Here is a 12,020-nt window from a genome sequence, read left to right on the forward strand (position 1 = left end):
GTAAGAAAAGCTCTCCTGCTGTCATAGTTCTTTGCAACCTAATATGTTTCTGAAATCGGGCTGTTGTCTCTGTGCTGGTTGCAGTAGCTATGGAGGCCTTGTCTCCATAAACAGCCACTGCTTGTTGTTCTGGTGTTTAGTGCTGTTCACTTCAGATGCTCGTTCCAGCTGTTGTTTGCTTTAGTTGCTTCTTGCTGCTGGTGACCCTGAAAGTTAGGACCTGGGTGGCCATCGCTGTCCAGCCATGCCGAAAACACAGCATTGCACCATCATCATCTGGCTTTGTTTTGTCTTGCAGAGAAAGTGGTATGACACCGAAAATGAGTATTACCTGCTGCTCTTCACTGTGTCTGTCCGCTGCCTCTTCTACACGAGCTTCAGCCTGGAGTACTGCTGGCATGGACCTGCCCAGAAGTCATCCCACTCCTTCCTGTGGATGCTGGCATATGTGTTTTATTATCCCATGTTCCACAATGGACCCCTTATGAATTTTGATGAATTCAGTAAGCAGGTAACAGTGGGTTTTTTTAGATTGCACAGTTACAGGTTTTCAGTGTGTCTATGCATCAGGTGAACTGGGTGAATAACTATTGAATCACAGAATGGTTTAGGTTGAAAGGGGCTTTGAGGATCACTTAGTGCAAATCTCCTGCCGTAGGCAGGGACATCTTCCACTAGACCAGGTTGCTTAAAGCCCTGTCCAACCTGGCCTTGAACACTTCCAGGGATGGGACACCCACTACTTCTCTGGGTTCCACCACAGCTTCAGCCTGTTGCAGTGTCTTGCTATCCTCTCAGTAAAGAATTTCTTCTCGATATCCACTCTGAATCTACAGTCTCTCAGTTTAAGAGTTACCCTTTGTCCTATCATTACACTGCCTGGTAGAGTCCTTCCCCCTCTTTCCTGTAGGTGCCCTTTATGTTCTGGAAGTCCACTGTATTGTAGTGGATGGTGATACCTTTTTAGCTGCAAAATCTAGACACAGGCCCTGTACTTTGAGGAATAGATTAAAGCATGATAGGTTGATTTTTTTTTTTCTCATCTTGAGAGATTTTAATACCAGTCATGGGAAAATGTTAGGTGGACAGTTTCACTCAGTTTTTCTTGAGATGCTCTTTTAATGGTGTATTTCATAATGTAGTTTACAGATAAGCCTGAGTTTCTACTCATTTTCTTGTTAACTGCCTGACAAAAACTGATACTGACAAAACTTCAGAAGGTGTTCCTAACATTAGTCTGTATCCATCATCATTTTCTCTGAAAGCATTGAAATATGCTGCATGCAAAAGGGAAGGCCATAGTTAGAAACCAGAACTTGGGTTCATGCTTGTATGCCAGCCATGGCATAATTCTGATCTTACATAAGGCTGGTAACTAACACTGAAAATATGTTTAGGCAAAATAGGTCTTTATCTCTCCTAGGTGGAGAGCTTGATTAGACTCAAATGTTAGAGAAGGTGGAAAGAAAGCAGAATAGTTTTTGAAAGCTTGATGATCAATCTTCTCTATCAGACTTTGATCTCTGTTCCCTTTTGAAATAAATATTTTTCCCTTCATGAGGTACTTTGGGGGGCAGGGGGAACCTGCAGAAAAGGGCTTATCATTCATGCGTGCTTTGACTTCAGTAAAAGCATTTATAACTGATTCTGTAATATTTGCCCTCCTTACTAGGGATTTGAAGGACTTCAGTTTTTACTTAGTTTCCTTGGAGATTAAATATTGTTTGGGTGTCTAAAGCTATTTTGCACGTAACTCTGAAAAAATCACATACTATTATAGCAATGCAAAGCCTCGACAGTTTTGAGTGTAGCGTTGGGAATTGGACGTGTGTAGTGTTGGGAATTATCCAGTGTCCTGGATACCAGCTCTAAGACAAACTTTCCTCTTCAAGTTGATCTACTTCACAGGATGTTTTTTGTCAGTCAGTTATGTGCCACATAACCTCTTTGGATTCTTTAGATGAGGAGACAAGAAGCTTTCAGTCTGAAGACCAACCTCAGCATCTTAATCATGGGCATAATTCGTATTTTCTTTTGGTGGTGCCTGGCTGAGCTGATGATCCACCTCATGTATATCCACGCTCTCTACAGCAGTGCCCCACCTTTGGAAGCTGCATCATTTTGGGCCTTGGGTGAGTATAGAAACAGTAGCAGAAATCTTCCTTCTCCTCACACCCCAAGAACCCCAGTCTACTACTTTTATGTCCATCTATAGGTACTTAGGAATAGAACATCATGGCCAGTTGCTGTCACAAGGGTGGTCTACAGACTTAATATAACATGTAGAGCCTCTAAGCAGCTTACACTTGTACTTGCTGAATTGCTTCCTAGATTAAAAAATATTCTGTATTTTTTCCAGCCTAAAGCTGTGTCAAAAGTTTTTTTTCCTTGCCCAGTTATAGGCATGGACGCTTAAATTTTAGTGTGGGGTGGAGGAGAGGTGATGTTAAGAACTAATTGATCTCCTTCTGTGTTTGTTTCTGGTTTGTATTTGTGTTGAAAGGTAAGACGGCAGTACTAATGAAAAGAGCGGAGGAAAGGAATTGTGAACAAGGTGGCCTGAAAGAGGCAGGCAGTGCCTCTCAGCTCTGTTCTTCTGCTTGACTTCTCTTCTGCCCTCTCCCAGCTCCCTGATATTGCATTAAAATGCCTAACTGGGGGTGGGGGTGGAAGAGTGCTGGTGAATATAGCATAAAATGGTACAAGCTTTGGGTGTTGGTGTGTAGGTAGATGTAGGCTAACCATAAGCAACTGGTGTTGTGTGGTGTTCTTTTCCCCAGTCCTGCTGTGTGTATCACCAGGTAGGAAAAACAAAAGCAGAGAAATCCCTGGCCTTAAAACTGGGTTCTGCAAAAGCCTTGGTGATGGCTGAATTGAAGGTGGTGTCTCTTAGTGTACCAGCAAGTAACAGGAATCGATACATGCACTGGTATCGTCCTGTCAAGTGTTCGTTGGAGATCATGTATTCTGAGCAGCATGTGTGTTGGAGGACACTTGTGTATTGGACTCCGATCAGCAGAGGGCAATGTATGCGCTCTGTCTCTGTATATGTCAATATACACACAATATTTATTTCAATATATAGTTTTTATATCTTAAAAAGAGCAAGAGCAGATGGAGAGCAGAGAGTGAGAGGTTTGTCTCCATTGTTCATTCTAAACAGTGAATGAGTGAGGGGGCGCAGAAAGTAGATTCCGAGTTTTCATCTCCTGTTCTAAATGTCAAGTCATTGGTGACTGGAATCTCTTTGTGCCTGGCGTTGTCTATGTGTCTGGCAAGCTGGCTGCTGGATAAGGTGGCCGAGGCTACAGAATTAGATGAAATATTCTGGCTTTGGTTTTTACTGATGGATATCTCCCTCCCTTCAAAACTACCAGTGTTGATTTTAAAAAAGAGGGATGGAAAAAAGTTGCTTTCCAGGTAAATACCAAAGTAGGTTGTATATTTGACAAAATCAAGGGTTATATCCTAAAAATTAAAATGCATTTTGAAGAGATGATTAGAAAAGGCTAAAATGTCTCAAAGCAACAGGTGATGGAAGAGTTAAAGCAAGTTTGGACTGTAAAGCTGCCTGATTAAAATACAATCATTTGAATTGAACCAAGTTCCCTGTGGAGACCCTGCCTTTAGGAGTGTAACCCTGCTCTTGTTGAGCTTTGTCTTTTGTAGTAATGAAAGCAGGAGCTTAAAATACACTATAAATGAGATTTTGAGGTGGAAGTTTGTCACTGGCAAGTTTCAAGGTCATTAACTGCGTAAGCATTGGGAATTGTGAGCAGAAGACTAAAGACAGCATATGTGTAGTTCAGTTCTCTCCCCATGACCTCTGTTTCCTGGATTACTCTTGTCCCTATGCTTCCTAACTTGTGCCTGGCAGCTGCCAGTAAAGGCTGCTTATGTGCCTGCCCAGTGGATCAACGAGCTATGGACGTACGTAGTCCTGGCCTGTTCTGAAAGCGTAAGTTGAACCCTCTGCATGAGCCCTTTAATGAGTAGGGTCTTGTTGCGCTATGGTTCCTGGATTTTGGAGGGGTTTTAATGAAAAGTGGTTCGAGTCCTAGCTGGAGGGTCCTCTGAAGGACCACAGCTTTCCTTAAATTAAGAGTAACTTCTCTACAAAAAGAGTAAATGGACAATCGCTATTTAAGCTCTTCAGCTAGACATGCATGGTGAAGATTTTCAGCTGAATGTTGGTCCTTAATGTGAGGAAAAAGCTGGTTGCATCCATATCTTCCGTGGACTAAATATAACAGAGGAGTGTTACAGATCTGTTTTCAGGGTGTCCCCTCCCCTGCTCAATACAACAGTCCCCACATGCCACAGATGTCAGAATTTCTTCTACCAGATACTCTTCCTCATGTTTTCTGTAGAGTTTTGCATGTACTTTTGTTAAACTCGCATGCGTACGTCACAGGAAGCTGCGGCTGTGGTACTGGAGGCCAAAGCCCAAATGGGTGTTGGAGAAGGCATTTGGCCGTATCCTGCAGATAGGGTGAGATACAGGACACAAGATCCATGGGAAATTTTGCGCTCGTGTCCTCAGTGACTCTTGTACTGGCCTGCACTGGGCTCCAGTGACACCCCACTCACCCAGCAGAAGACATTGCTGCTCTCCAAGACCCACCAGGCATGATGACACCTGACAAGGCAGTACTCAGGGTTGCTCAAGGGCTAGGCTTTGCTGCTGACCTCTGAATGGCTCATTTCTCAGAACTGCCTATCCTGACACCCCTGTCCTCCCAGCAAACCTTGGCTTCAAATCCTTCTCAGCAATGCTGATCTTCTGTTGTAGGAATTACGTGAAAAGCCAAGTGCTTGCCAGCAGTGTGGTTTTCCAGTAACCACCCACTAGGTCCCGCCTCAGGAGCAGAATGAAGAGTACAATGGGACTGCATCCAAGGTGTCTGTTTTTAACTCTGTACCTGTGTGCCGTATGTGTATAGCCCTTCAGTTTGTAGGAGGGATGTTCGTGTTTGAAGGCAGGATTGGTTTGAAGGTGTCAGCTGGGCAGCACAGTGCTGTTATTTTTTGATCCTAGGAATGAGAACATTTTCTAGAAGTCGCAAATGTGTGCGTCTATTCACAAATGTTTGTGTCTATGAATAGTTAGCTGTTGGCATGTTGAACAACGTCAGGGCATTTGTGCTAATTTAACTTCGAGCTCCAAATGCTGTGTTGGTAGCAATTTCATGTTTTTGGGTCAATGCTGCCTCTCGTTCTGGTCACATCGGTCAGACTGAAAGAGGTGGGTGCTTTCAGAATTAATGACACAGCAGGAAGGCCTGTGTTCCATGGCAATGGAAACACTGATCATTCATTCATTCACTGATGATTCACTGATAATTTCTTAAGTTTTTAAAGTTAATTTGGATTAATTTGCTGCTCTTACATTTTACGCTGTAAAATGAAGATTTGCAGGCACTGATGATAAAAGCCACTATGGATTCCAGTCTCCCGGTGGATAGTGGCAGCATTCCAGAACACCAGCCGTACTGGGGCAGATCAAAGGTGCATCTGCTCTAGTGAGTAGTGTTTGGATGTGATCTGTAATGGAGTCTGGGGAAAGAAATAAAAAATAAAGGTCAGGTAGGTTGGTGAACCTTTCCACAAGGTCCTCAAACTTTTGTAGTGGAGTGGTAAATTCACTGACGTATAGTCACAGGGAGCTCTACAGCACTAGTTGAAAATCTTAAACTGAAATAAGTCACTTATTTTTCTTCATTATGATGACACAGAATATCAATGGTAAAATTCGCTCTGGTGGGGTGTGTTCTGTTATGGAGAAACTGGAATGGATGTGGAGTGCTGTTACTTCATTTGTGTGTTAAATCTGATTGCAGTGGTTAAAAAAAACCACTGCCTATATTTTCTTTGAGGCTTCGTGTTTGACCTGATGATTCAGCACCATTTGCTCATCTGAACAGAGCTTCGTATCAGTCTCACAAGGTACAGGGAATGATGCAAGCCAGTGTTCTGCATGAAAATGTGTTGTCTGCTACAGTTGTTGCAGTGGATTAATCCAGGATACTAACAGATACTGTAATTGAAAGGGGATTTGACTAAATCTTTGTATGTGCTTTGCCAGAGGTGTGTGTCCTATGTAGAGATGTGCACCTGAGGTGTGTGCCTGTGTGACACAACACTGAGTGAGCTGTGAGTTTAATGCATTGGTCTTATCCATGTGCTGTTGTTTGTTTTGGTGAAGCATGGACAAGTCAGAGTCAATCAGCTATCATTGGTTTAATTATTAACCAGGCTCTAGTACTCCAAAAGGGAATTTGTTTTCATGGGAGCGGCATGTAAGTCAATCTGGGATATGATCTGTTCAAAGGTGGAGCCACCTGGTTTTATCTGTAATTGGTGATCTCGTGTTTTGATTTGTTAACGATGTTATGATATAAAAGTTACATAAATTCCTCATAGAAAGTGAGACCTTCTGAGCGGTGTGTGTAACTGAGGTAGGGTGCTGGTTTTGATGCGTTGCCGTTTTGTCTCCTAAACCCATAGACAGGAAATGGATTTCTGAGTTCAATTTAAGAGGTGTGCAGAGTGTTGCTACTGAAATGAGGGTGTCTGTGCATCCCTCTAAATGGTAATGAAATAATTGCAGAATAATCTGAGATTTTTTCCATCCTGAAGGTAATGATAACAAATTTGATTAAAATATTTGGCATCTTGATGTTGGTTCAAAAACAGAAATAAAAATATCAGTCAGGAAGCTTAGTAAGACTTTGTTCTCTGAAGCACTGGATAGTTCACTCTTATAGAAAGAAGTGTGTGTAGGAAGTCAAGTTGTTTTTTTATAAGCTTTCCTGCAGCTGAACTTCCAGATAGTATTGGTGATTAACTCTACTTTTATAATGACTTCTTTTACTCCTGTGGTGTGGCTTAACCCAGCTGCAACTGAGCTCCACACAGCTGCTCATGCTCTCCCCCATCCCACTGGGGGAATCGGAAGCATAACACTGAGGAAATTTGTGGGTTGAGATAAAGACAGTTTAATAGGCAAAGCAAAAGCTGTGTGTGCAAACGGAGCAAAACAAGGAATTAATTCAGCACTTCCCATGGGCAGGCAGGTGTTCAGACATTTCCAGGAAAGCTGGGCTCCGTCTTGGGAAGACAAATGCCATCACTCCGAAGTTTCCCTCTCCTTCCTTCTTCACTCAGCTTTGTATGGAATATCTCTTCGGTCAGCTGGGCTCAGTTGTCCTGGCTGTGTCCCTTCCCAGCTGCTTGTGCACTCCCAGCCTACTTGCTGGTGGAGTCAGGAGCAGAAAAGGGCTATGTAAGTGCTGCTCAGCAGTAAGGAAGATATCCCAGTGTTATCAACACTGTTTCCAGTACAAATCCAAAACACAGACCCTTACTAGCTAATATGAAGAAAATTATTCCAGCCAACTGTTCAAGGTAGGTGGCTTTAAGGCATGTGTATCCTTGAAAAAACTTCTGGCTTTCTTTAACCTGGAAGACCTATCTGTGCCTTGACCATGAGTCCCTGGGAAGCTCTGATTAGTCTTAAGTAACTTCACTTTGGGATCCATATGTCCACCCTGGCGAAACAGAACCGCTCCAGGGCCAACACAGCGATATGTACTTTTCTGCCATCATGTGTTTTAGGATTTTTCTTCCTCCTTTCGTGCTGCTGGGATGTGAAGCCATGCTGTGCAAGTCCCTGTAGTACATTTTTCTTTTCTCATTCCTTTTTGACTTTGAGCCAGAACCACTCTTTCACTGCTGCTTGACAGTGCTTTGAAACACTGCTGAGCAACATGAGCGTTGTTAACTGCATTGTTTTCTGTCCAAGTAGTGAAATTAGGGTGCTTCACCCAAGAATGAGGTGTAGCCTTCTGCTGTGGTCATACCAAACTGAGAGGGTCATAGCAGATCCAGTCTTAGGGCTCTTGTCAGGAGGAGAGTGTGCTGTGGCCTAGTGTGTAAAGCCTGTCAATAATTGTGCTCTTACTGATTGATTAATGGAGCTGGAAGCTCCTGGTGCATCTTACGAGTGTTGGCATTATTGCTGAGGTGCATCTGTAGCCTCACTGTTCCAGTGCAGAGCCAGCTTCTTTCATGAAGACTCTTTAAATTTTTTTTTCTGTAGGAGAGGAGGCATGTGAAGAATAAGAGAAGGGGCAAATGAACCCCTAAAACCTGATACCTTGATACGGCCCCAAATTCGGAGCTGTTTTGTTTCCTATTAGACTTGTGCCACGTGTCAGTAACTCTTGTGAAATATGACAGCATATTTACCTCTGATAGGAGTTTCCTAGTTGAACCTGTCCTGGTACTTGACAGAAACAAGCATCTACAATCATTAATGACATAAGGTCAACGTAGCTACGAAAAGGGTAAATTTGTGCTGTTGTGCTCATAAAAGAATCACCTAAGTTAAATTCTTGACCATGAGTTTTGGTGATGGTTTGTGGACAGAAAAAATCCAAGTGTGCTTTTTAATGCATGGTTCTAAAACTTTCTACTTACTTATGAAAATGTTCTGTTTGGTAACTTCTGTTATAAAAAAAAAATCAGAGTTTTGAGAATATGCAAACTAAAAAATCAAACAACTTCTGTGGATGTTCTAAATTATATTTATCCTTGAAATAAAGCTCTGTGAAACTTATGAAATGCAGTAAATTTAAGAAAGGTAAATATTTGAAGGTCTATAAATGCATTTTTAAAGCATAGGAACACTTAATGTTTTAAAGATTATGAGGTGATAAATTGAAAATATGAATTTCTGTGTAAGTCAGTCTAGGACTTCAGACAGCTTGACTGAAGTGCATGGGTGTAAGATTGTGCGGGTACTTTAACTTGAGACTTGTTTTATCCCTTGGCTTGCTTCAGTTTTTTTTAAAAAAACACCTTGACTCTGAATTGCCTGAGTTTATTCTTGGAAAAAGAGAGCATTTTTGCAATACTTTTTTCCCTCAGGTGTCTTTAATATACACTTGGTACAGCTTGTTTGCAATTCAAGGTAGCGCTCATGCGAGTGCTCTTTTTAAGCTTTAAATTGAACACTAGGAGAACAAATGATGTGATATTGTGAATGAATTTGAGTAATTTTAGCGTTGCTCTTAATTTTTTTTTATTTGATGTTTTTAAATCAAGTGAAGCCCTGCACTTCTGGCTGCTTTGTGCTGCAGCGGAGCAAATGCAAAGCAGCCGGAATGTCTCGGTACGCCAGATGGTTTAAAGCCTGAGCCTGCTGCCGATGCAGCCCAGATGTTGCGTGGCTGTGAACATTGCCCTTAGTTTTCCACATGTGGCCAGAACTCTCCCACAGCTGGGATGAGCTGAAGACCAGTGAGAACTTTGTGTTTTGATGGAGACCTTGACACTGCTGGTTATGTCTTAGAATTAGCACGTGTGGTAGGTAGTGTATGCCAGGTAACAGTTGGCGATGTGACCTCTGCTTTTTTTAAGGTCCCAGTGCTGTTGAGCTGTCTGCTAGTTAAGTCATGATGACTCAGGTGTGTGTTATTAGAGATGGTGACAATGCTGGTTTTTATCCCTGAAACTTGCATATTTTCAGAATCTCTCGTTGTTAAAATCGAGTGTATCTGTTTATGGGTTTGAAGGGAGTGGTAGTCTGAGTCTCAATCTCTTTCCATCATGCACAGCCAAAGGATTGAGTTTTACCAGTGCACAGACAGCTGTTATCTTCATAATCGGTTTGTGTGGGTGTCAGCATTCAGCTCTCCAATGAAATTTGTGAGGAAAGAAGTGCGAAACTAAATGAGATGGGAATTAAAGCAGCAAGTTGGCTGTATAGATGATTTAGCAGTAATCTAATGTGTAGCTAATTGGCTACTATCCGAACTGCTGTGGATAGTTTGTTTTCCCCTGGGGAAGAATGTTATCGAATACTAGATGACTGCTTCCCTGAAGCTTCATTTCTAGGTGTCTTGTTCTAACATCAGTTGTTGTCTTGTGAGGCGCAACTGTTTCTTATATCGTGCATGTGGATCATGATATTAAAACTAAACGTTGGACTGGAGCAGCAAAATGCTGGCCGTATGTTGGCCAGCAGGAGTTTGGCAATTTACAGTTAAAGCCGGAATGTCACCCTAGATTGTTACATATTAGAATTTTTAGTGTTTAAATTCTGATTGTTAGCCATAGTCTACTCTTTAGAATTCAACAGGGATGTTTTGCTAAAAAAAAAAAAGCAAACTGTTTAGATGCTTCTGGACTTGTACTGCTGGGGTCAGATGGAAAACTCTTGCCTCCAAGTAAAGTCTGCTGGAAGGATTTAAAGTTATGTTAACAATCTAAACTCCTCTAGTCAAATCATGAGTTAGTTAATATTGGTGAAGGAAAGCCAAACACTGGGAAGGAAGGAGATGTAACGATTACATTCTATAATTCTGGGATTTTTTTACTCTCCCAAATAAGAACTTTTCTTCCTTTGGGGTTAGATTTTACTTATGTCAATGGTCAGTCAGATGGAAGAGTTCACCAAGGTCAGTGGAGCCTTTAGGAGTGACCTCTCACTTGTTTCTATAAAGGTGTTAGCCTCTGCTTTTTATTCCTTTTTTTCTTACGTTTATTGGTCAAGTACCATTTTATTCAGCAGAAAACATTCAGGATATTAATGAATCATCTTGCTTTATTTATAAGTTACTCCAAGATTGTTCCTTGCGTGAGTAGTAACTCTGAGAAAAGCCAGTTTGACTTTCATCTCACACTTGTGCAAGTGCTGTGTTTTGTGCCATACCCTGGGGTTAAGCTGTGAGCAAACACACTGCTGAAATTTCTTCTTTGGATATCAAGAAGCTAAAGCACCTCAAGGAGGCCTTGTCCTGTGGGTTTAAAAGCTGAGGTATGCCTTAAGCGTTGTGCCAAGTGGAGTTCGTCTTCTGTGCCTCAGCTGCAGCAGGACACAGAGTTTGACAGTATGTGGGGTGTTTGTGGAGCTGCCAAGATAACCATTATTTATACCTATTCTGGAGGAACGAGTGAAGAGTGGCTCATTAGGTTTTTTGCATAGATAAAATTTATTGTCCCTGTGTGGTAAACGTTTGTCACCAATATCGGTATGTTCTGATTTTTAATTTGGTATAAGTCAGTGTTTGGTTTTCATAGCAATCAATACCTGTAGTCCAAAGATTCTGTAGTTGCACTTTGAAGAGGCTTGCTTACGCCTTCATGTTGGAATGATGGTACTGTTTTGTGTGTGTGTGCATCTAAAGCCATATTTGCACGTGCTTGTGTCCCCTAACTGTTGCAGATTTAGATAGATCTTGTATACCCCATCGACTGATGATGCTTGCTTTAGTTTTTTGAATAATGGCTGTTTGGAAGTAATCAGTATTAACAGGTTCTAAAAGCATTTCAGGACTTGTTTAAGGTGTATTTTTTTTTTTTAAAGACTTATTTTTTTTCTTCTAGGTGGCCTGGCTTTAGCTCAAGTACTATTTTTTTATGTGAAATACCTTGTTCTGTATGGTGTTCCTGCCCTTCTCCTTCGAATGGATGGACTCAAACCTCCAGCTCTGCCTAGTTGTGTGAGCCGGATGCACAGTTTCACTAAAATGTGGAGGTGAGTCACGATTCCTCCTCAGTTTGTCACTGATACATGACAGCGTCTAAGAACATGCATATGTATGTTCATGGCCATGTGTTTGCTTTCGTGTCTTCATGCTTTCTCGCATCCTTGTGACTCACCTCTAGCACTTTCTGAATGAACTTCAGTTTGGTTACTTTCTTCAGGCTGCAGAGGGTAGGGACAAACATCCCTTTCAGCATTTTCATCCTCTTTATTATTAGAAATAGGCACAGGCTACTTAGCTTCACTAACTTGAATTATTTTTTCCAGATATCTATGAAATGGTCTAAAAGCCACATTTTGCCTAGATATTTTTCCAGAGAAGGAAAAGAAATTATTGATTAATCACCCTATGTGGAACGCTGCAGTTATAACATTTTAATATGTAGAGTCATGCAGTGGAGAAAGTCTTTGACACATTAAAAATACTATAAAAATGGTAGCTGTTTATAATGTAGGATGAATTTCTATA

The 12,020-nt window shown here is 41.6% G+C and overlaps 1 protein-coding gene across 1 annotated transcript in view; it reads left to right on the forward strand.

Annotated features, from left to right (window-relative positions):
* The window catches only part of HHAT (hedgehog acyltransferase), a 13,229-nt gene extending 1,683 nt beyond the window's left edge, over window positions 1–11,546 (forward strand). The window contains exons 3-5 of the mRNA XM_010146195.1: window positions 299–511; window positions 1,961–2,132; window positions 11,392–11,546. Of these exons, the coding sequence (XP_010144497.1) occupies window positions 299–511; window positions 1,961–2,132; window positions 11,392–11,546 (540 nt within the window). The remainder of the gene's footprint in view (window positions 1–298; window positions 512–1,960; window positions 2,133–11,391) is intronic.
* The last annotated feature ends 474 nt before the right edge of the window (window positions 11,547–12,020 follow it).

Source organism: Buceros rhinoceros, unplaced genomic scaffold (assembly GCF_000710305.1).
Source record: "Buceros rhinoceros silvestris isolate BGI_N320 unplaced genomic scaffold, ASM71030v1 scaffold15382, whole genome shotgun sequence".
In the NCBI taxonomy this organism is placed as follows: domain Eukaryota; kingdom Metazoa; phylum Chordata; class Aves; order Bucerotiformes; family Bucerotidae; genus Buceros; species Buceros rhinoceros.